Genomic DNA, 24,906 nt, shown 5'->3' with positions numbered 1-24,906 from the left:
ACATAGACAACAGATAATGGACTCCTCTTTAATGCATAAGCATTCAACAACAGATAATATTCTCATATGAGATTGAGGATTGTTGTCCAAACTGAAACTTCCACCATGGATCATGGCTTTAGTTAGCGGCCCAATGTTCTTCTCTAACAATATGCATACTCAAACCATTTGATCATGATAAATCACCCTTACTTCAGACAAGACGAACATGCATAACAACTCACATGATATTCAACAAAGGTGAAATAGTTGATGGCGTCCCCAGGAACATGGTTATCGCTCAACAAGCAACTTATTAAGAAATAAGATACATAAGCTACATATTCAATACCACAATAGTTTTTAAGCTATTTTTTCCATGAGCTATATATTGCAAAGACAAAGAATGGAATTTTAAAGGTAGCACTCAAGCAATTTACTTTGGAATGGCAGAGAAATACCATGTAGTAGGTAGGTATGGTGGACACAAGTGGCATAGTTTTTGGCTCAAGGATTTTGGATGCACGAGAAGAATTCCCTCTCAATACAAGGCTTAGGCTAGCAAGGTTGTTTGAAGTAAACACAAGTATGAACCGGTACAACAAAACTTACATAAGAACATATTGCAAGCATTATAAGACTCTACACTGTCTTCCTTGTTGTTCAAACCCTCACCAGAAAATATCTTGACTTTAGAGAGACCAATCATGCAAACCAAATTTCAACAAGCTCTATGGTAGTTCTTCATTAATAGGTGCAAAGTACATGATGCAAGAGCTTAAACATGATCTATTTGAGCACAACAATTGCCAAGTATCAAATTATTCAAGACATTATACCAATTACCACATGAAGCATTTTCTGTTTCCAACCATATAACGATGAACGAAGCAGTTTCAACCTTCGCCAAGAACATTAAGAGTAAAGCCAAGAACACATGTGTTCATATGCAACAGCGGAGCGTGTCTCTCTCCCACACAAGGAATGCTAGGATCCGATTTTATTCAAACAAAAACAAAAATAAAAACATACGGACGCTCCAAGTAAAGCACATAAGATGTGACGAAATAAAAATATAGTTTCACTAGAGGTGACCTGATAAGTTGTCGATGAAGAAGGGGATGCCTTGGGCATCCCCAAGCTTAGATGCTTGAGTCTTCTTGAAATATGCAGGGATGAACCACGGGGGCATCCCCAAGCTTAGAGTTTTCACTCTCCTTGATCATATTGTATCATCCTCCTCTCTTGATCCTTGAAAACTTCATCCACACCAAACTCAAAACAAACTCATTAGAGGGTTAGTGCATAATCAAAAATTCACATATTCAGAGGTGACATAATCATTCTTAACACTTCTGGACATTGCACAAAGCTACTGAAAGTTAATGGAATAAAGAAATCCATCAAACATAGCAAAACAGGCAATGCGAAATAAAAGGCAGAATCTGTCAAAACAGAACAGTACGTAAAGACGAATTTTTCTGGGACACTTAACTTGCTCAGATGAAAATGCTCAAATTGAATGAAAGTTGCGTACATATCTGGGAACCACGCACGTAAATTGGCAGATTTTTTGGAGTTACCTACAGACGGGGCTGCTCAAATTTCGTGACAGTAAGAAATCTGTTTCTGCGCAGTAATCCAAATCTAGTATCATCTTTACTATCAAAGACTTTACTTGGCACAACAATGCGATAAAATAAAGATAAGGAGAGGTTGCTACAGTAGTAACAACTTCCAAGACTCAAATATAAAACAAAAGTGTTGTAGTAAAATAATGGGTTGTCTCCCATAAGCGCTTTTCTTTAACGACTTTCAGCTAGGCGCAGAAAGTGTGAATCAAGTATTATCAAGAGATGAAGCATTAACATTCTTACCAGGGGCGTTGCGCCTACCCTTCTTACTCTTATTCTTACTCTTTGGTTTAGGGAATATATGACCACATCCGGGCGTAGAGGCAAATTTAGAGTGCCTTTCCCCATATCTATGATTGCTCCCACGAGTTTCAGCAGGGATCTTCCAAGTGTGATTTGTCCTATCCCTACACATTCAACAACGAGATAATCAGTGGATACCGTCCTTCCAAGAAAGGTTGTGAACACACCTTCAACTATTCCCTTAGGAATTATAACAGAGTTATCAGTAAGTGTTATTCCTTCTCCTCCTTCAGTAAGTTCCCAAATTGTCAAAGATTCATAAATATTTTTAGGCATAAGGCAAAACTCAGACATAATATCACAACGAGCATGAAAAGTTTCACCACAAATAGCAACTTTAATGGTAGGCACCCACATTGAAGGTTCAAAGCTTAATGGAACATAATCATAATATTCGCGAATCTGGTTGTACCCCTCTTTTAAACAGGATATATTTGTTTCGAGAGTGTTTAATCTATTATGAATGCTAGCAAGAGATGAATCAAAATTACTAGCGGAGCTAGATGATGTAAAATTTTTTTATGGCATTAAAAGCTTGATCCCCATCACAATGAAGGAAATCTCCTCCCACTACAGCATCTAAGGCATACCAATAGCGAAGAATAAGCCCAAAATAAAAGTTACTAAGAAGCAAACTTAGAGACATTTTAGGTTCAGTTTTACTATAACATTCAAGAATTATAGACTAAGCTTCTTTAAAACTCTCCTCACCCCCTTGTTCAAAAGTAAAGATCGATTCCTCAGGTGATAGAGTAACAGCTACGGGACTAGTCATGATAACAAAATAAAGTAAATGCAAGTAACTAATTTTTTTGTGTTTTTGATATAGAGAACGCAAACAAGATAATAAATAAAGTAAAGCAAGTAACTAATTTTTTTGTATTTTGATATAAGAGAGCAAACAAAGCAGTAAATAAAGTAAAGTAAAGCAAGAGAAAAACAAAGTAAAGAGATTGGAAGTGGGAGACTCCCCTTGCAACGTGTCTTGATCTCCCCCGCAACGGCGCCAGAAATTTAGCTTGTTGACGCATAAAGCACACGCCCGTTGGGAACCCCAAGTGGAAGGTGTGATGCGTACAGCAGCAAGTTTCCCTCTGTAAGAAACCAAGGTTTATCGAACCAGTAGGAGTCAAGGGCCACGTGAAGGTTGTTGGTGGAGGAGTATAGTGCGGCGCAACACCGGGGATTCCGACGCCAATGTGGAACCTGCACAACACAATCAAAATACTTTGCCCCAACTTAACAGTGAGGTTGTCAATCTTACCGGCTTGCTGTAAACAAAGGATTAAATGTATGGTGTGGAAAATGATGTTTGTTTGCGAAGAACAGTAAAAAACAATGTTTGCAGTAGATTGTATTCAGATGTAAAAGAATTGGACCGGGGTCCACAGTTCACTAGTGGTGTCTCTCCAATAAGAAATAGCATGTTGGGTGAACAAATTACAGTTTGGCAATTGACAAATAGAGAGGGCATAACAATGCACATACATATCATGATGAGTAAAGTGAGATTCAATCGGGCATTACGACAAAGTACATAGACCGCTATCCAGCATGCATATATGCCTAAAAAGTCCACCTTCGGGTTAGCATCCGCACCCCTTCCAGTATTAAGTTGCAAACAACAGACAATTGCATTAAGTATGGTGCGTAATATAATCAACACAAATATCCTTAGACAAAGCATTGATGTTTTATCCCTAGTGGCAACAGCACATCCACAACCTTAGAACTGTCTGTCACTGTCCCAGATTTAATGGAGGCATGAACCCACTATCGAGCATAAATACTCCCTCTTGGAGTTACAAGTATCAACTTGGCCAGAGCCTCTACTAGCAACGGAGAGCATGCAAGATCATAAATAACACATATATGATAGATTGATAATCAACATAACATAGTATTCCATATTCATCGGATCCCAACAAACACAACATGTAGCATTACAAATAGATGATCTTGATCATGATAGTCAGCTCACAAGATCTAACATGATAGCACAAGAGGAGAAGACAGCTATCTAGCTACTGCTATGGACCCATAGTCCAAGGGTGAACTACTCACACATCAGTCCGGAGGCGATCATGTCGATGAAGAGTCCTCCGGGAGATGATTCCCTCTCCGGCAGGGTGCCGGAGGCGATCTCCTGAAACCCCCGAGATGGGATTGGCGGCGGCGGCGCCTCAGTAAGGTTTTCCGTATCGTGGCTCTCGGTACTGGGGTTTTCGCGACGAAGGCTATAAGTAGGCGTAAGGGCAGCGTCGGGGGGCTGACGAGGGGCCCACCACATAGGGTGGTGCGGGCCCCTCCTAGGCCGCGCGGCCCTATGGTGGCGGCTCCTCGTGGCCCCACCTCGTATCTCCTTCGGTCTTCTGGAAGCTTCGTGGAAAAATAAGACCCTGGGCGTTGATTTCGTCCAATTCCGAGAATATTTCCTTTGTACGATTTCTGAAACCAAAAACAGCAGAAAACATCAACTGGCTCTTCGGCATCTCGTCAATAGGTTAGTGCCGGAAAATGCATAATAATGACATAAAATGTGTATAAAACATGTGAGTATCATCATAAAAGTAGCATGAAACATAAGAAATTATAGATACGTTTGAGACGTATCATCAGGCTGATCAACAAGGTCAAACGGCGACGCGGACCTCGAATGGGGCGTTGTCGTAATCGCAGGGTCACGACAACCAAGTAGGTCCGATAACCGGCGTAACTTCTAGCCCTAGTGTTGCCAAATTAACAAGTGGTCAATATTCTACTTTGACCGAAGAAAGATAGTAAAGAGCAAACACAATGTTGTTTTATGGACGAACCTTGTGGGAAGAACTCCAATGCGCCCTCGTGCTCATCCGCTTGCTTCTATATCTCAGTGCGCTATCATGCAAGTAAATAAAAAAGTTGAGCACGGGAGTTGGGGTAGTCATGCGAATATAAACACTAAACTAGGAAATCTTGCCACAAAGTTGAGCACATGAGAAAATGAGGTTTGGCTCCCTTCCCTTATCACTGTAGTTACATGTTGAAAGCATCCTCACTATGCTCTAGAGATAGGATTCCTTTTCTTTCTTCGCCTGGCCCACTCACAGCCCATACTTGGTCACATTATTGTGAATCTTGTTCCAATCTGTCTTCTTTCTCTTCCTCCTATTGTAGCTGCATATGAATAAAGCACAATGTTAAAACCCGCGCAAAATACATAAAATTGCAAAGTACATATAAAATGCCCTCTTATGTGTAGAGCGTTTGATTCATGTCCTTCCATTAAGGCGGGCAAACCTGAAATAACCAAAACTGTCTCATAACCCGCTTTGGCATATGATGCTCAAGAGCCCACATGTATACCAATGCATACACCTAAGAATGTCTTCCTCCATGCACGTCGGGTTAAGCACGAATTGGAAAGGGTCACCAAACCTCCTCCTAAGACAATATGGCTCCCATTCCACCTAAATCATACCACAATGATGTCGATATGGGAGTACACATGCATAACATGATCAAGTTGTGGGATGGTAATTTTTACCTGCTTTGGGGCATACCTGGCCATGGCAGCCCTGCCCGAGGCCCGGCCCGAAGCCCGGCCCGAAAAACTCGGGCCTGGGCCTGGAAATGTTGGCCCGACACCCGGGCCAGGCCGGGCCTGGGTAGCCCAAAAATGCAAATTAACACTACGGCCCGTGGCCCGACGGCCCGACGGGCTTTGTGGGTAATTGGTCGGGCCGGGTCGGGCTTGGGCCTGAATTTTGAGCGTCGGGCTTTCCTCGTCCTGGCCCGAGACATGGCCAGGTATACTTTGGGGTTAGGTTATAAAACTCGTTGGTGTAGGTCCGATAGGCCGCTATAGGGTCATTACTAAACTCCGAGTCCACGTCCCAGTTATAAGCCCACATGGGGAGCCGCAACTTGTTGCCATGATCTTAGTAGTCCTTGAAACCAAAACCGACCAACAATGATGTGTTCCCGGCTTTAGATCGATAGAAGGGCAACATACCACCAATGCGAGCTTCACTTCCAGTTCTACAACAAGCTTCGTCCAATTACACATGATGGCAAACAAAGTTAAATCATGGTACAAGTTAGAGCTATCAGGTGGAGATGGATAAAATAGAAACTTTTGATTACCTCGCGGTACAAGAAGGCCAATGCTGCCGAACCCCAACTCTTAGTCTCCATATTGGTTAACGGCTTGAGCCAGTGCCACTAAGCGGTATTCCAACTCCTGTTAGGAAAGCGAGTCCTAGTGATAACATACCACACATACACACGGGCGTACAACTTAATCACATCCTTATGGGCATCGTTCGTGCAGGTCTTGAAGTTCTGTGAGATCGAAGTGAAAGTAGCCCTGGCGGAGACCCTTAAAACCCCCCTCCTTCTTGTTTATAGTATCCCTGGGAACCTTACCTATAAGTTCAAACATCTTTCGTGCCAGTCGTCACAAGATGTGTCAATACACAGAGGCTTCCCCTCAATGGGGAGTGCAAGAATCATCAACATATCATCAAGAGTAAAGGTCATCTCCCCAATCCGGAGGTGAAAACTGTGTGTCTCCAGCCTCCAAGGATTGACAAGCGCGGTGATCGCAGAAGGGTTGTTGTTCGGCATCGACTAGCTAAACATATGGATGAATGGGAGGAGTCCTAACTTCTGGATGTGCTATGTGTTTGTATGGCATCTTTGTTGAGGATGCCTCGTGACACCTAAGTCGGAGGGGTCCAAGGACCTACACACATACAATCTTGATTATTTCATACCCATTTTAACATTGCAAAACTATATGAACTAATTGGTTCTTTTCTATTACCTCCTTCTCGAGCATCAAGTAGGCATGGTATTTATCATCGTAGTAAGGATCGAGAATCGTCATCCTAAACATGTGAGCATGTAAAAAACGACTAGTGTGAGCAAATGTGAGAATATGCAAACTAATATGCGAGCAAAACATGAGAAAATAAAAATTAATACGTGAGCATGTGACTACAAAATCTAGAGCACGAAAGACCTAAACATAGTCACACAGCTGCTATTCACATACAGCAAAGTTAAAATGCATATAAATTCCTAGAAATCTTTAATGAACTAGGTCTCCCTAAAATAGTAAAATTTGAGCAAATGTGATGAAATTTTCGGATTAAATTGAGGGGATTGAGGAATGATACCTAGGAAAAAGGGTTGAGGTCAAGAATCTCGGAGAAATTCCTCAAATCTGTGAGGTTTGGGTGGGAGGATTAGAGAAGGGGGAGAAGAAATTGTGGTCACCACCCTTGTCGCCTGGAGGGATGAACCCTAGCCACCGCGTGCGCGTGTGAGTGAACTGGCCATCATGGGCCGGCTCGGCCCTACTTATCCCAAGTCGATGTGTCGCCCCGCCGTGCGACGTCAAGCGCAAGGACGCGACACTTTCGGCCTATGGGTCCTGCGAGTTCATGTTGACGTGTGTGCGGTATCATGATGCTCGGTGCGGTACGAAAGAGTTATTTCTGTGATTTTTCCGCTGAAAGTTTATTTTTCGAATTTGTTTCCTGTACAGGTTATTTCTGTCGATTTTGCCCGTACCCGTCTTCTTTTTTCCGTTGGGCAACACCGGGCATCCATCCTGCGCCATAAACGTACGTGACACAACGTAACGAGGGCAGGCCGGCCGAGTTCAGTCATTTTGCCCGCCCACGCACGGCACCGCGCGCTGCCTGTGCTAGTCAATGAGTACGGGCAACGCCTAGCCAGGTAGCCGGGCGGGCCGCGGGCGCGGTACGGCCGGACGGTGGGGATGATGATGGAGACGACCGTCGACGGGATGGCACGGGGCGGCTGGCATGGATCATGGATGGGCAGACAGATGGATGGTGTAGGGCTTGCGTCACCTTGCCAGGGGCTGCAGGGCCCCGCTCGCTGTCGAATCGCGCGGCGGCAGGGGCAGGGGCAGGGGCAGGGGCACCGCACGAGGCCACGAGCATGCTAGCTCCAGTAGGCCCGGTCAGCGACAGCCTCCCTCAAGCCCCCCGACGCCTACACACTCGGACGGAGCCCCAGAAAACCTATACTACTACCTCCCCACTTCACGAGGCGCGCCATAGCCTCCTCATAGGTTAGGCAGCAAGGGCGGTAGAGCTGCAGCGAGCCCATCCTCTCGCAGTCTCCCTCCCCGTATAAGAGCCACCCCTTCGTCTTTGCTGAGCTCCAAAGAATCGGCCGAGCTTGGCAGTAGCAGAAGCAGTACCAGCTCCGCCGAACTAGCTACCCACACCGTGAAGAGGCCTACCACCATGCAGATGCAGCGGGTGAAACAGGAGCGCGGCAGCCACGGCAGCGCGTCGGCGGGAGGGCGACCGGAGGCGCAGCCGCAGCCGCACGCGCACTACCGCGGCGTGCGGAAGCGGCCGTGGGGCCGGTACGCGGCGGAGATCCGGGACCCGTGGAAGAAGACGCGGGTGTGGCTCGGCACCTACGACACCCCCGTCGACGCGGCGCTCGCCTACGACCGCGCCGCCCTCGCGCTGCGCGGGCCCAAGGCCAGGACCAACTTCGGCACCGGCCACGGCCAGCACCCGTACCCCTTCCCGCACCTGCCGCTGCAGCCGGGGGCAGGCCTGCTGCCTCCGCGCCCGCCCACGGCGCCGGGGATGTTCGGCGGCGGCCTCGACGTCGCGCGCCCGTCGCCCTGGCACTGCGTCTACTTCCCGGCCAGGAGGGTCTCCTCCACCGTGCTCGACTTCCTCGCGCAGCCGCTGCTCCCGGTCAAGATGGAGGACGCCGCGCCGGCGCTTCCGTCCACGGTGCTCGAGCTGCGCACCGGGCCCACCGTCCCCGCCTTCGACCTCAACGAGCCGCCCTCGCTGCTCTACGGCTCGTGATCTCCTGCGCGCGAGCGAGTGCAGAGCTCTAGTGGTAGGATCATGGTACGTGCTACTGTGATAGCTAAGTAGAGAAGTTGATCTAGGGAGGAGCAAGAGCTGGTCCGTGTGTACATAAACCTGCCTGATTAAGAAAGTTTAGCCACCTCGATCTCGTCTTCCATGCCGCTCGTGTTGCTGTTCCCTGAATGCTTCGTTTCTGCTGATTGTTGGCTTTGCTCTAGCTGGTACCCATGTATGTGCACGACCATTTTACCTGAGGATCTGCAAAATGCGGCAAAGGCCACGGGTTTTCAGCTTCTGAACTCGGTTTGTTTTCGTGCGATTTCAGCCGATTGGCCACGGGTCGTCGCAAGCATTCCTTTGACTCAGTTTTGGCCGTCGAGGTTGTTTACAAATGACTCGTCAGTCGTCACAAGCACTGAGGGCATCTCCAACCGTCCAACGGGTGCTGTTCCCTGAATGCTTCGTTTCTGCTGATTTTTGGCTTTGCTCTAGCTGGTTACCCATGTATGTGCACGCCCATTTTACCTGAGGATCTGCAAAATGCGGCAAAGGCCACGGGTTTTCAGCTTCTGAACTCGGTTTGTTTTCGTGCGATTTCAGTGGACTGGTCACGGATCGTCCTCGCATGTGCCTCAGGGGATCGCACGTTAGCAGCAGTCGTACCTGCGGATGGTGGCCGATCGACTCAGTTTTGCCCGTACAGGTTGTTTACAAATGACTATTGTGACACCACTGATGCTAAGAGCATCCCCACTCGTTGGGCTCTTCACGCCCAAATCCGGCGAAATTTTCGTCCGGATTGAACGAAAATTTGGCCTGGGAGGCAGTATATTTCCAGTCGTGTGCTCCCCAAGCGGCGTTTCTCGGGAAAAAAGAGGATGGCCCGGGGAGTCCAGACGAAAGAGGAGACACGTGGGCGTGGGCGGTTGGTTTTGCTCCATCCGGAGTCCCCGAGAGATCCCCGGGAAACCAAGGATGGCACGGGGAGTCCGGACGAAATTAGGCTGTTTTCCGGATGAAAATGAGAACCTGGGGACGCGACTGGGCCGTTTTTCGCCGTCCGGATGTAAGAAACGGCTCGTGGGGGGCTTATCGGATAGACGAGTGGAGATGCTCTAACAAAACAATACAAGTGCTTCTAACCACTCAATCAAACGTACAAACACCAGAGTGAGTTTTTTTTTCGAAATGGGTTTCCCATCAAAATGATGCATACAGCTACTTTATTAAGATATAAATCGAATCCAGTTATACACATGAACAATTAAAGACTTATTACAAATCACGGATCACAAAGGATCTCAACAAAAAAGAGTCATCTAAAAAGAGTAGCAACATGAAACTCCTTTGCATCAGCATTCCAAACGCCTATCAGCAAACCATCTGACAATCCGCACACAATATTCATATCCAGTCACACGTCCTCCAACTGTAGATAGAACCACATATGGATCAAGTGAATAGCTAAAGGGATAACCTTGAAGAGAAGCCAAAGTGAGTTAAGCACAGAGTGCATTCCACACGAAATAATAGTTTCCTTTTCATAAACACTTATTTCCTCGAAATAGGCTTTCGCCCCGCTTTATAAATAAAGCCAAACGGCCGAACGATACAAGGTGATGAGGAAACCCTCTTACAAAGCAGACCAGAGATAAACTAGAAAACTAAGAAGCACCGAGCTTGCCACCAAAGATGACATGAGACTAAGGAGACCCGGGCTCCATGACAACGCCCCCAAGAAGGTAACGACGTCACTGCCGCCGCCGTTGCCAAGACCACAATGGTCTAGGATTTTCACCCGGAGCCCAAGTGAGGAGAGGGAAGCCACATCGACGCCCTCAAGAGGGCCACGACACCCTCAGGCGTCGCCGTCGATGGCGCCAAGCGGCTGGGCTTTCGCCGGGAACAACCCTCACCGCAATCGGTCCCTAAGTCTACCGGGCACCCCGAGCCGAGCTTCTACCGCGCGATCCGGGCACCGAGCACACCAAGGCGTGTCCAAGCACTGTGAGCTCCCGACGCCCACTCCTCGCCACCCTCGTGGCCCGAAGAGACGGCCATCACCATCGCCACGTCGCCCGCCGCCGAGCCGCCGTGCGCCCACCTTCCGGGCGCCGCCCCGCATCCGCGAGCTCTGCCGGTGTCGCCAGTCCAACGTGTGGCCTCCTGGAGGACGTCCTCCACCGCCGCCGGCGGGTGCCGACCGGACGCGGTTGCGGGGACACACCAGCCCTCGAGCCCGGCCGAGCCCAGCCGGACCCGTAAAGTCCCCGCCTCCACGCTCGCGCACGTAGGCCGCCGCCGTCGCTGCCGTCTGCTCCTCCCCGTGCTACCACATCCGCTCCAGGTGGCGTCGCCGCGGCGGCTGGCCCGCCCAAGTCCGTAAGGGCCCCGCCCGGCCCGTATCCGGGCCGGTGGAACCCGCCGCCGCCATCGAACCGCAACGCCCGCCGCCCGCGCCGACGCGAGACGAACCTGCCACACCGCGCATCACCCGCCGCCTCCACGCCCGGACGCCACGCAGCGCCGCCGCCGAGGGTGAGGTCCACCGTGCACCGCCGCCGACCGCCCGCCCCGCACAGGGAGGACCTGCGCCGGGTAGAAGAAGAGCCACCGCCGCCGGCACCGCCCGGGCTTTGCCCGGCGGCTCCCGCCGGCGGCGGCAGCGAGGGGAGGGTGGAGGAGGAGGGACGGGAGGTTAGGGTTTTTTCGCCCTGGAGTCGCTCACGGGGGAGCGACCCGAGGGACGGGGTGGTCTCTTCATAAACACTTATTTAACTACACCTCAGATCGTTCTAGCTGAACGAAAGAGCGTCTTTTCTGAAAATGGCAAATAAGAAAGCTGTTTAGACTCTAAAGCAATGTTGAGAGCACAAAGTTAATTGGTCAAACAAATATAACGTCAGCAATCCACGTTTCATATTTTCTTTTACATACATACAATCACACCTTAGGTGACCAAATGTACTAGCCTCATTCTATCAATGGTATCTTTACATGGCATAAAACCAGCTTAGCAGTACGATAAATCCTGATGCCGAAGGAACCTCGGTTCCACAAGGGCACCAGAGAACATTACATTCAGATAGAACCCTAAGGTGCACTAGACTGCCTCCATGCTCTCAGCGAAGCTACCGGGGTTGATGGTTATACTCTTGGTGCAATTATCTGTCTTGTAGATGCCAACCAGCCGATCAGCTAGTTCAAACATGTTGTTCCTGAGACTGCATATAGGGTAACAGACGTGAGATTAATAATCAAACAAACATGAAATGATATTTTTACTCGGAATGCATGGCCTTTTTAGATCAACTTTGGCCATTTTTGTAGAGGAATTGTCTCCATTATAAATATTGCACACGAACTGGTAAACCTGTGTATATCTTATCTTTTTCATAAGGTTTGTTCAAATAGGTAGGAATTTTAGATCAATTTCCCAGTTTGAATATAAGGTATAGAAGCAATTAAGAGAAAATGTAAGACGTGAGAAGGATGGGCTGAATAAACTTACCTAATAATAATGAACTGGGCATCTTTGGTCCGATCTTTCACATAATGTCCGACAATGGATACATTCTTAAAATCTATAAGCAGCAGTTTGATTAGTCTATTAAAATGACAGATAGTATTAGTTAAAGAGAATGGTCACAAGGCTTACCCAACGCTGCATCTATCTCATCCATAACATACAATGGAGTCGGTTTATAATGGTGAAGAGCAAACACCAGAGCCAGGGAGCTAAGCGTCTGTGCGACAAAAAATGTTTGAATTGGTGCATGCCCAGCGAGTAATATTAAGATGATAAATATTTGGCAGTACATGTGGATTGCACCACAAAGAGTAAGTGTAAGGGATTGTGATCAACATTTGAATTGTGTGCAACAAGAACGAAGGTGTACCGCAGAAATAAATCAAACACAGCTCAGATGCTTATTTCAGGTCCTGGAGAATTGTATTTGACTCTATAATGAAATAATTTTGATGCACTGTGCTATCTTAAATATGTAACAGCCGTGTTAACCAGGAAACATAAGTAGATAGTTTTTTCCAATAAAAAACTTAGTGTGCATTTTCAGAGAAGTTGGTGATTTGAAGGAGGCTAACTCTGAAGTGCCTGGAATCAAGATTAATATACTAGATATTCACTTCCTTTCTATTTCAGGCCTCCTAAATGAGGCATGCAACTTTATTTAAACATATTTATCTTTTCTATTCTAAATGTGAGACAAAACAAGTGTCTTAATTATTAAATGAGCACCAATAATGCAGTACAACTTTCTGATTATTATGGTGTTCTCAAATTTCCATATGCAATGATTGGTAAAGCCAATGGTTATGTATTAGAAAACCAAAAAAAAGTGGACATGAATTCTATGCTCTCAGAATATGCACCTATTATTATTGATTAAAAGTAAAATTGTAAAATTTCTAGTAGATGGAAAGTTCTGATATTGACTTTCCACATGCCATGTGTATGCATAAAATAACGTTAACTTGGTTTCTGACACTTCTACAAGTAAGGATAAAGAAATACCTTCTCGCCACCAGATAGATTGGCAATGTTCTTCCAGCTTTTCTTAGGAGGTCTTACACTGAAAACAACACCTTCTGAAAATGGGTCCAACGAATCAACAAGTTCCAGCTCCGCATCGCCTCCAAGAGTAATCATCTAAGACAACAAAACAATATTGTGAAACCATTTCACAACACATCAAAAAATAAATATATGTTCTCTTCTTGTACACAGTGCTGTCAGTTAAAATTTTGACCAACTTCGCACATATTTTATTGAAACAATATTGTGAAATTATAATGTTTTGTAGCTAACAAGATCTCATCCACAAGTGAGTGTGCACAACAGACAATTCAATGAAAACATCATTGTTGCAACAATGAGCTGATATCACCAGGCTAAGCGTGAGTAGAGTTACCATATTTTTCACACCCCTACAAGCCCATGGAAAGCTGAGAAGAGGTGTAGTTGTCGGCCCATTAAAGTTAATATGGTTACAGTATAATTAATTAACTCTTGTGCCTGGTCCGTTCCATGGTAGCTGATGTTGGAGTTAACCTTGTTGTGTATGTGCGCTCATGTTTATTTCAGTTGTGGCAATGTGCACACCGTAGAGATGTGTTCAGGTGTACACAAGGCAAAGCTTGTTAGTGTGTGTGTTAGCTACTTAGCTTGGTGCTATGCCTGTACGGTACCAAGTATGAAAGTGTTTGTTAGTTGCATGCCTAGCTAGTAGGAGAGATACACGCATGCATGGATAGAGCTAGCTGTTGGTGATAGGCTTTAGTAGTGACCTGGTAATCAGTCATTGTGCAGAGTGAATGAACATGATCTCCAGGTGCGTGGAGTTGCCGAATGGCCTGGCCTGCATGGTGGTTGCTAGTTGCCATCTACTACCAGCTAGCGGTGATAGTTATGGATCGAGCAAAGTGTGGGCTTGACCATCTGCATGTGTGTGCGCTACTTAATGTACTGTATTCTATTTAGTGAGAACAAGAGAAGAAAAGCACAAGTATGTCTGCAGTGTGTGTACTCGCGTGAGCCTTCATCCTTGGGCATAGCCATCAGCTGAGTGGTTGGAATTCATTTGTGAAAGGAGTGTCATATGACATACTAGCTATACATAATCATACCTGATACATCTCTTTCAGTTTCAGAGAAATTTTGTTGAACCCTGCCATGAACTCATCTAACCTGCAACAATATATATTGCATGTAAGGAGGTTAATCAATCAATCCAAATAATAAAACAGAAAGCAAGATGATACCTTCTCTTCCGCAGCCCATCATATAGCTTTTTAAGATCATCACGCTCCTGAGTGGTAGCATTTAGCTCATCAACGCGTTCACCATATAAACGAGCCTTTGTGCGGTACCTGGTTTAACCAAGATAAGTAATTAAGAAGTTGACGGGAAAAGGTTTTGTCAACAGTTATATGGCATTAATCCATACTCTGCTATTGAATCCAGATTTGGACTCAAGTCTTTAAGTTGTGCTTCCAATAATGCCACCATCTCCATTGCTCTTTTCAGGTCACACATTTCATTGAGATGCTCATCACTGAGTGTTTCTTTAAGTTTCTCAGGATCAATAGCATCCTTTTGGATTCTGTGAGGAAAACACGTACCATTTAGAAGGCATAAAAAACATACATGATTCATAAAATAACTGAAAAAATAACATTTCAACATACTGATCCATGTGTTTAGCAAGATTCGCCTGAATGTCCACAAGCCTTTTCCCAAATGCTTTCACCTTCATTTCCCACTCCTTGGCAAGCTTTTTTGTGTCTTGCAGTTTGTACTCTGCATCAACCTGTTTTTTACACAAATAGTTTGTGTTATTTTGCTTCAAGAAAAGCTGAGGTCAGAAAAAAAACATCTTGACAAAGTTAATTAAGATATTAATAGAATCCAAATTAATGGAAGAAACCTCAGAGGCTCTCAGTTCATCCACCACTTTCTTCGTTTTATTGTAGTCTTCCTTTGTTTTGTCAAGCTCCTCTTTATGGCTGTCAATCATCTACAAGTTCAACGGACTAACATTAACCTTCCAAACATGCAACAAGCCAGTCAGGGTCCAGACCATAGAGCAACATAACTAAACTACCTCTTGGGTTTTCTTATATTCTTCTTGAACAAGAAAAGCCTTCTTCTCTGTCTCTTTGAAAACAGACATCAATTTGTCCTTCTGAGAAACCAGGTTTTCTGTTTCTTTTCTGGCCTCCTCAATGCCCTTGGTTAATTTTTTAATCAACTTTTCGCATGTAGTTATCTTTACTTTGTGGCAGTTGATGTCTGAGCTTGTTTTGTCAAGTTCCTGATGTTTAAAGTACAAATTCATAAGCATCAGCAAGAGAGAGACACACACACACCAGAAAAAGGAAACAAACAAGCAAGGATGTACTTACAGATTGGATATTTGCAACTTTTGCCTTCTGATCCTTGAGCACCTGCCCCCCTGCATTTTCAATTTTCTGCTGAAGTTCTGAAGCCTGTTGTACATTTAGTAAATGAAGATACGTTAGGAAGTAGAGACTGTATTTGGTAACTAAACTGCTACTCCCTCCGTCCCACGAAGGTTGTCTGAGATTTGTCAAAACTTAGATGTATCTAGACACTATATAGCATCTAGATACATCCAAATTTTGAAAAATGTCAGACAACCTTCATGGGACACAGCATTCAACTGGGGAGGAGGTGTGAATCTTAAGTTTGTTTTACAATTTTCTATAAAATTGAAGTTAACGCTAATAAAGCACATTGACCTAGCTTTTGCTAGAAATGAGACTTCAAGGTTTGTAATTTTGTATGTGCACTTGCCTTATCTTTGAGCTTGCTGGAAGACTTTGCAAGTTTCTTTAGTTCAACTTGTTCAGTAGATATGATATCATCCAGCTCTTTCATTCTGCCGAGCTCATCATCTTTGGGTTGTGATGCAGCTTTCAGTGAATCTAGTCGCTTTTCATTGTAACTGTATTGGGCATTCATACTCTCCACCTTTTACAGGAGAAGCAAAAGTAAGGTGATCTGAATATAACAAACAACTCAAGGATAAAAAGAAATTTTGTAGTTTAGGTACCTCTTTTTTAGCTTTTGCCAATTCCATCTCGAGACGAGATTTAGCATCTTCCAGGGACCGGTAGCGTTTTTTAGCATCATTAATACTTTCACGCAATCTGTTGAGTTGATCAACAAGTTTGCTGAGATCATTTTCAGCATTTATAACAGTCTCTTCTGAGACGCTTTCTCGGATGGATGTGCTCATCTTGCCACCTCGTGGTTTGCCACCGCCACCGCTCATGGTCCCAGACTTCTCAAAAAGTGCACCATCAAGGGTAACTACCCGGCGGAATTCACTATCTGCAGTATATGCAATTCGAGTAGCCTGACAAAAATAGATGTTTCATCTTACTGTTATAATTGTAATCAGAAGGAGCAGTATTTATTTCTTAACAGAATATGATGCATCCCATAAATAAAGTTTCATCTTACTGTTATAATGTAATCAGAAGGAGCAGTATTTGTTTCTTAACAGAATATGATGCATCCCCTAAATAAAGTTATTTTCCAAATTTATGACAATTCCATGAAAATGCTAAAGGAAACCAATTTAGAAACTATTAGAGAAACAAATGAATAAGGCACATTATAACTGCAAGCAGCTAAGACAGATGCAAATAGACCAAGTAGAACAAACAAAGTAACTTACGGGTTTACCTGATCAAGATCGTTTGCAACAACAGTATTGCCCAAGGTAGCAAAGAAAGCTAACTTTAGCTTCTCATCTTTAACCTTTACCAGATCAAAGAGGCGTGGAACTCCTTCGGGTGTTTTTACTTTCTCCTTTAGCTTACGAAGATGATGGGATTGCTTTTCCTGTAAAAGTTAAATACCAAAATCAAGCATAACGTTATAAAACCAGCAGGGAAGAAGTTTGTATACAAGTAAACACGGAAGCAAAAGGAAAATAAACCGGAAATTACCAGTATCATAAAAGTAGCAATCCCAAGATTTCTTCTGCGTAATAGTTCAACACAAGCTTGGGCTGAATTTGTTGTTTCAACAACAATATAATCAAGCCCACCGCACGCTGTTGATATGGCAACATCATATTTTGCTGCAAATTAAGGCATAATAGCTAGTAAATGTTTCTACAAAGATATTAAGGCATATTTATCTTAATGCATAATAGCTAGTAAATTAAGGCATATTTATCTGAAGGCATAATAGCTAATAAATTAAGGCATATTTATCTTAATAAATGTTTCTACAAAGATATTGTGCCTCGGAAATTGTAAGGCATGAGTTTCTAGTAAATTAAGGCATATTTAACTTACAAGTATAGAATGACCCCCCTCAGAGTATAACTACAGAAATTTTACAGATATTTAATGACCATGAGTGGACAAACTCAGTAACCCCAATTTTAGATGAGACTGTATAGTACAGCACCGATACACACAATTCTGGAGAAACAGCAAAAAGTAAGTGTAATACTAATCTATAAAATAAGAGGGTGTCCAAACTTGTCACATCTGTCGGGGCTTTGTGTACTGGTATCAAGAGATGCTGACTGGAGAAGCCTTGACCTAACAAGCTAATACAAGTAAACAGCAAAGAAACTATTGATTTTTTTACCAATGATGTATCCTTGATAAAGCCTTAACACAATGTAAATATTACTTTTCTAAACCTGAATACTTGGTATAATTACTGATGGCCTAAGCTTTTGTAGCATAATTTGAGCATTTAATAATATGTACACATGGAATTTCAAGAGTAACCAAAAACCCTTTCAGTGTACTTTTGATTCACAATAATGTACACCACATTTGTCTAAATAAAAATCATTCCATTCTAAGACTTGGGGTGGGAGGGGTTAGGTCCAGCCCATCTCTCTCATCTAGAAAGGGTATTAGCAGAACTTGTGCATAATTTCAGTACAATAAAGTACAGAATTTGTCAAAAGCAAATTTCACCTCCGCAAAAACTATACAATCTGCATAGTGAACAGTGAACAGTACCTAACAATGGCTTTTAGATTTCAATAGAAGTACACTATTAAAATACATTTGAAAAAAAGATGTATGAAAGAATTCTGATGTCAAAAGTTCTCATCACATTCACGTGTTCTATCAGATACAATTGGTCCTACTGGGGAAGTGTGTGAGCAGCATCCCCATTATACCCTGTGACCTGGTTCAAGTCCAAGCCAATGAGAATTTGTCTCCTGAGCAAAAAAAAAAGAGATGTGTTCCATGCACAAAATAAAGAGGCAAAACTCAGGTGTGGAAAATCAACATGGACCAGAAAAGGTTGGAATAGTTTAGCTTTGTGCATTCAAAAGTCTTCTTTTGTGGCTATAGATTATATCTTACCATCAATTGCACCAAGATCACCTAGTCTGCCATAAATTCCATCTATTTCCTTTGATTCCTTAGCTTGTAAAATTGCTTTCAGCACAGTGCCTTGATTCTTCTCAGAATCCCTTGTGGATTTGATCTCCACAACTTTCTGTCTAGCTGCTTGTTCAAGAGGAATTAGAGTCTCCTCTTCTTTTAGGCATTCCTGTTACAAATCCCAAGTAAGGATTCAGGAAACTCACAAAAGTTGAAAGAACTTAATAGTACCCGTGAGAAGAAATGACTCAAACTGATATGAAAGTAATTTACCGATTCAACTTTACGAGCTTCAGATGCTTCACTCTGGTGTTTCTCTATTTTTCCTTGGAGCTCTGTAATGTGTGTATCCTTTGTTTTGATTTTTTCTTTGATGATTTCCATCTGGTTTTGAGCATCAGTTAATTCTGCTCGAGCTCCATCATGCTGAAAACAGGTAATAAGTTCATGTAAATTAATAAATGTCAGAACATTATGTATTACATTGCTTTGCCAAAAGAATATGTTTTGCCTAGTGACGTGACTGCAATGTGACTATGAATATGTGTGCCCAACGCAGGTCCAAGATGTGATGGCAAAACTGTGGGATAATGGTGAGGATTTCTAGTGCCCTCGATGAAACATGTGTGCAAAACTGGCAGTCAAGTGACTCATCATGGAGGAAAGCGTATTGAAGAAAAAACGACAATGGTATCATTTATTGTTCACTGTATAAAGAAGTTAAAGGCGAGGACCGAACCTTCTGTTTCATCAATTCTTTCTCCGCGGAAGCAACATCCAGCCTTCCTTTATGCTCAATAATTTGATTTTCCCATGGTTCAAGCTCAGTCCTTACTTTGGTAAGTTCAGCACGTAGTTTCTCAGTTTCCTCTGTAATTACAAAAAAGGCTATCAAACAGAACAGTTTGATAAATAGGGGAGAAACAGGCAAATGTTGAAGAAAAAGTATCACCTCGAGAGCTTTCTTTAATTTGCTCCAGCACTTTCTCTTCTTGGTTAAATTGTTCTTGCAATTTTGGTATCTCTTCCTCAAGCTGTGGAATGAGATTGGATGACTCTTCAATCTCTTTTGTTGATCCTTCAATTTTTGCAACATCCTGCAACAACATGAAACTTGAGACTTTATTGCTTGAACTACATCTGTAATCATGTTAACATACCTTTTCAGCTTTGTCTTCCAGCTTTTTAATCTTCTGCTTAAGATGTTTTAGATCTTCCCTGTGCTTTACATCTTTTCTCTCAAACTCCTTAAATTGATCCTTGCAAGTTTTCATGTTATTCTCAAGGTCCTGCATGCAAAAAAGAGAGCAAATATAATAATGGGGCATTTAATATGGTAAAGTTAGAGTAAAACTAGTAATACAGTCACTACATAATAGGGATAATTTAACTTTAAATTCACAGCAACATAGGTTAAAGAAAATGTAATTTAAAACTATACCTCTTGCCTTTTGACATGTTTGTTGTAAACAGACTCCATTTTCTTAAGATCTTGAGTATTCTGTTTAATTTGTTCCCTGGATTATAACAAAAACAATCAGTTCTGAACTTGTGGCTGTAAAATTCAACTACAACCGTGGCAATAAATCACCTTTCAGAGGTAAGGTTCTTCTCAAGGTCAGTAACGTTGTCTTTGAGCTGGGTAACATGTGATGTAGCATCGTCAGAAGCCATTGTTGTTGCCTTTTCTTGCCATTTCAAAAGCAACAGTTCCTTCAGCATGTATGTCTCAGCTTCATTTTTTGCATTCTACACGAAGATAACTATGTCAATAGTGTTAATCAACCAAAAGAATCAATTCATGACATCTGATCAGCACCTCTAAACTGTCCCTTTCCTTCTCAGCCAATTTCAGCATTTGAACCGATGCAGTTCTCTTTTCATTGAGCACTTCCAATCTAAAGGTATTAGAAAATGAGAATGATGACATCACAACAAATGGACAGTGCACACTCATCATGACAACAGGCATTGAATTTTCTGTTAAGAAACTCACTGTTTGTTCGCTTCTTCAATTTTCTCAACATATTGGTTCGTACCAATGATGTCTTCTAGATATTCTAGAAAACCCTCATCATGAGGACTTTGAGATTTTGGTTTCATCAGGGAGATTTGCTCAACCTCGCCCTGTACAGTGTCCAGCTCAGAAGTTCAGCATATGTAATATCGGCAAAACACAGATAGAAAAGCACCTTATGGCTGCCAACCTATTCCATGTAGACTTAAATCAAGGAATATGCAACATGTGGGAATTTATGAAGGTAATCAAATGTAACAGATATCCTAAAGTATCAGTATAATTCACATGTAGAACTGCACAGAACCTGAAGGATCAGAAAGCGATTATTATCAAGGTCCACTCCTTTGCCCTTCAACAGTTTAGTTACTTCAGTAAAATTGCTTCCACGGTCATTTATGTAATATTTAGATGTGTTGTCACGGAACGCAACTCTTGTTATGACAAAGTCACTGCCCTCAACAACCCTGAAGTTTCCATCATCCTGCATATGGCCAGGAAAAAAGCAACAGTGAATTATGGCACTAATGAAACGATAAGAAAGTATAGGTACATGGCTCAGGAAATACCAAATCGATGATTTCTTGAAAATGGACGGAAACCCCAGCACTGTCTAGGTTCTGGTGGTTGGAGGAGTTGTGTATGAGCTCCGAGACTTTGTTTAGGCGCATCTGCAGTTAGGGAAGAACCATTCAGAAACAATTAGAAAAATATATCGTCTAAGTTAAGATAACATCTAGTGAGTGCAAAAAGTCATCTTTCATGAGCTGGGCAATACTTAAGTACTTTTCATTGTTAACCAAAACATCCAAAGAAATCTAAGCAGGAAATGGCCATTGAAATATAGGAGGACAATACTTCATAAATAAGGGTCACGCCATGTCCAACTATTAAATATATCCCACTTAGCAACCAAAGAAGTTGGTATTACCTCCGTTCCAAAATATTAGCCTTTTTAGAAAGCTAAGTTAGCTTTCCAAAAAAGGCTTAAATTTAGAACGGAGGTATTACCATCAAAGTACCAACATGCTATCTTATATGCTACCCTGAGGCAAAGAATTATGTGTTGACTTTGTCTGCTATACAATATCAGAGGAACCATAGGTTGTTACAGTTGAACTTCGAAATCACTGTGCCACTTAGACTGGCATGACAGTGCTGGCCTTTAACCATTGGATAGGCCAAAACGAGATGACACATTGACATGTAATACGTATGTACTACGTTGCAAACAAATATTCCAGTGGCATAAAAACATTTACGATGTGTACTATTAATGTTCACCTGCTTTGCACGCTTCCCAAACACAAAGAGCATGGCATCAATGACGTTGCTCTTCCCACTGCCATTTGGCCCAACAACAGCTGAGAAACTCTGCAACCAAGAAAAATGTTACATAATTTGTTTTGCTTATAGGAATTGTCACTCAATGAGCACCGCTAGACAAAAAGCATGCAATCAGGACAATTCTATCGTGCATGAGTCCTATCTGTAGTATGGTAGTTCTGTGTCCCAAAAAGCTAGAAGGCTAGAACTCTAGTTTACTCTTTGCTGGTATATCTGCTTACAGATTATAATTGACTAGGGCTGTGATTGTATGACTTATGATACAAGTGTTCTGCCTCCTGAGAATATTTGTGTGTATTTGGGGATTAAAGGATGACATGTTATTATTTCAGTCAACTGCACTTGGATCAGAACTACCGATGTGTTAATCATACTTAAGAAAAAAACACGGGATGGCGGATCACCAAATACAACTGAAAGTTGGCAAAATAGCACAGACACCACTTTTGGTGTTTAGTCAACGTTCAAAAAAGCGTACGCTCAGGCACGCTTAAGCGGTGATTAGAGCGAAGCGGTGGCATACCGCTTCGTTTCAGGCCTGAGCGGGAGGTTAAGCGCTGAGCGCGATTAAGCGTTGCGATTGGGCGTTAAGCGCGCGGAAGCGGAGGTAGGCGGAAGAAAATCGCTCGCTGCGCGTCCACAGTTTGTCGGCGGGAGAAGGAATAATTGAGCCCAGCTGGGCAGGGAAGCCAGCAGATAGGGTTCCAACTCGGCCATTCCCCCACATCCGAGACAAGAGAGAGAGAGGGGAGAGTGGCGGCGCACCAGATTTCCGCTGGTGAACCTCCGTCCGCGCCGCCGGTGCAGTCCAGCATGCACAGCCCTCCGCCTCTTCCTCCAGGCCGGCGGGAGCTCGCCCCTCTTCCTCCAAGTGCTCCACCTCCACCCCCGCGTTCCTCCCCGTCTAGGTGCCCCAGATCGAGGTCGACATCAATCTGCTCACCGCCGGCCGCCACATCTCTCAGATATCCCCTAATCTCTATTTTCCCAGCTCGTGCGTGGGTGTGTGCGATGTAGCTCGTGTGTGCGTGCGTGTGTTGCCTGAATCCTGATTAGATCATGTGCCTTTAGGTTCCGGGGTGTGTGCATTCGTGTGTTGCCTCAATCGTGTGCACGTGGCTGTGTAGGTTCCTGGGTGTCTGCGATGCGCTGCTGGCTAAGTGCTGAACTGCTACTGTTGTTGTTTGCTGCGTTGCTGAACGCTACTGTTGCTGTTTGCTGCTGCAAGAGCTAAGAGATTCTTGCAATTTTGTAATGTTTGTACGTACTGTAGAATTACATGCTTATGATACAAAACTACAGCATATTATAGTCTTCTGTATGTCCAATTTGCCTTCCGTGCTCCTGGACATACGATTTTGCCCTGCACGCTTAAGCGGCGCTTAAGCTCGCTTAAGCAGCAGTTCCTCTAGGCAGTGCCTCACCGCTCGCTTAGCGCTCAGCGCTTTTTTGAACCTTGTGTTTAGTTTCCACATCATTTGGTTGAGCATCTTAAATTTTAAACGATGCTTCTAGGAAGTGAAAGATGAATAAAATGCATATATGCTAGTTTGAGAAAAATATTGTGTGCTCAATATACCACAATCGAAATAGGTATCTGAGCTTCAAGGTGCTGATTGGGCAGCTAGAAAAAATTGGACAGCAAAAACTGAAGAGTGTGTTAGTGGCACACCAGGGTTTCAGAATTTCAGTTCATATTTTCTGTGGACACAACTAGACGAGGCAGAGCAGAACTCAGAAGCTGAAGGGATAACGAGTGGTGAAAATAGTTTCAAACTTTCGCAGGCATGGGGGAGGCCAGAGATGCAAATCTCGAACCAACCATACGAAACTCCTCTGGAGGCGTGAAAACCTAAGTAAGGCTGTTATCCAGTTGGAATTTCTAGGGTTTACAGGATTTGCAGATCAAGTGAAAAATGCAACTCTAGATACATATATATGCTCCTAGGGCCTCGAAGTCAAATCAGCTGCCAAAACGACCAAAACGTCTGAGAGCGGAAGAGCGGAAACACCGTGCGTGCCACCCGCGGCCGCCCTAACTCCCTTCCCTCGGGTCGACAAGCCGAGCGCGTCGAAGTAGAAACTAGCTAGGGCTCGCGCCTGCGGGGGAGAGAGAAATTAGACCTTGTGGAAGGGGCCGATGCGCTGCTCCCCGGCGTAGGACTTGAAGTTGCGGAGAACCATCTCCTGTATGAAGAGCCGCGGCTTCGCCGGCCTGCCCGGCGACCTAGCCGGCGAAGGCGAAGGCGACTGCGGCGTCGAGGTCTCCATGGAAGAGCGAGACGGGGACGTCTCGGTATTTCGAAATGCGGCCGCGGAAGGCAGGGGCTCGAGCGCCGCCAAGGCGATTTCAGCCGACGGCACCTAACCTAGCACGAGATCTCGCCGCCGCCGCCGCCGCTCTCCGTAGCTGGGCCGGAGGCGAGGTGTGCCCGGCGAAGAGGCCAGGAGCGCGTCGGCGGTGGGAGATTTGGGGAAAGTGGAAGTGGCTGGGTCTGCGAGGGGAGTGTGGATTTGGGGATTTTGGGGGGAATTTGGGAGGGAAAACTGAAAGGTTGGGGAGGGTTTCCGCCAAGAGCGAAGATGTCAGGCCAATAATAATTGGAAACCCTTTGGAGCTGGCCTGGATAGTTGGGCTCTGGGCTGCCTTCGTGTATGTGGGCCTCAAGTAAATACGCCCACACAGGAAAATGCTTTGGGAGCCAGGACTAGCTCGCTGAAGCCCTTTATTTTAGAAATTCGAAAATGATATTTTGACATTTAAAATAAATCTGAAAAATATCTACATGTAGATAATAATGTATACTTAAATGTGCAATATCTCAAACTGAAAATAAGTTATATTATGGGT

General features: G+C 44.2%; 2 protein-coding genes across 2 annotated transcripts; one reads left to right on the top strand and one right to left on the bottom strand.

Moving 5' to 3' along the window:
- Positions 1–7,903: 7,903 nt before the first annotated feature.
- Positions 7,904–9,020, top strand: LOC127327343 (ethylene-responsive transcription factor FZP-like). The gene has a single exon (XM_051354121.2). It carries the CDS (start codon positions 8,183–8,185, stop codon positions 8,768–8,770), a length of 588 nt encoding a protein of 195 aa, XP_051210081.1. The 5' UTR covers positions 7,904–8,182; the 3' UTR covers positions 8,771–9,020.
- Positions 9,021–11,640: 2,620 nt separating this feature from the next.
- LOC127327345 (structural maintenance of chromosomes protein 4) lies at positions 11,641–24,599 on the bottom strand. Its single transcript, XM_051354122.2, has 28 exons — positions 24,180–24,599; positions 21,993–22,082; positions 21,278–21,379; positions 21,016–21,192; positions 20,688–20,818; positions 20,511–20,589; positions 20,283–20,440; positions 20,133–20,208; positions 19,852–19,980; positions 19,644–19,788; positions 19,431–19,561; positions 18,965–19,117; positions 18,671–18,860; positions 17,276–17,409; positions 17,010–17,168; positions 16,372–16,677; positions 16,113–16,289; positions 15,701–15,784; positions 15,400–15,609; positions 15,223–15,312; positions 14,984–15,105; positions 14,743–14,898; positions 14,558–14,665; positions 14,423–14,483; positions 13,311–13,445; positions 12,435–12,522; positions 12,288–12,360; positions 11,641–12,000 (listed from the first exon to the last, which is right to left on the bottom strand). Exons 1-28 carry the CDS (start codon positions 24,324–24,326, stop codon positions 11,880–11,882), a joined length of 3,732 nt encoding a protein of 1,243 aa, XP_051210082.1. The 5' UTR covers positions 24,327–24,599; the 3' UTR covers positions 11,641–11,879.
- Positions 24,600–24,906: the final 307 nt, after the last annotated feature.

Source organism: Lolium perenne, chromosome 1 (genome assembly GCF_019359855.2).
Source record: "Lolium perenne isolate Kyuss_39 chromosome 1, Kyuss_2.0, whole genome shotgun sequence".
NCBI lineage: Eukaryota > Viridiplantae > Streptophyta > Magnoliopsida > Poales > Poaceae > Lolium > Lolium perenne.
This window is presented reverse-complemented; position numbering and strand designations above follow the sequence as displayed.

What these genes read in the sequence shown, in the direction of transcription:
- LOC127327343 (XM_051354121.2), top strand. Translation starts at nt 8,183, where the DNA reads ATGCAGATGCAGCGGGTGAAACAGGAGCGCGGCAGCCACGGCAGCGCG.
- LOC127327345 (XM_051354122.2), bottom strand. Translation starts at nt 24,326, where the DNA reads ATGGAGACCTCGACGCCGCAGTCGCCTTCGCCTTCGCCGGCTAGGTCG. An exon ending in AACATGTCAAAAGGCAAGAG is followed by an intron (nt 19,981 to 20,132) that starts GTATAGTTTTAA and finishes TTTTGCATGCAG; the next exon opens with GACCTTGAGAATAACATGAA. An exon ending in GATGGGCTGCGGAAGAGAAG is followed by an intron (nt 14,484 to 14,557) that starts GTATCATCTTGC and finishes ATATTGTTGCAG; the next exon opens with GTTAGATGAGTTCATGGCAG.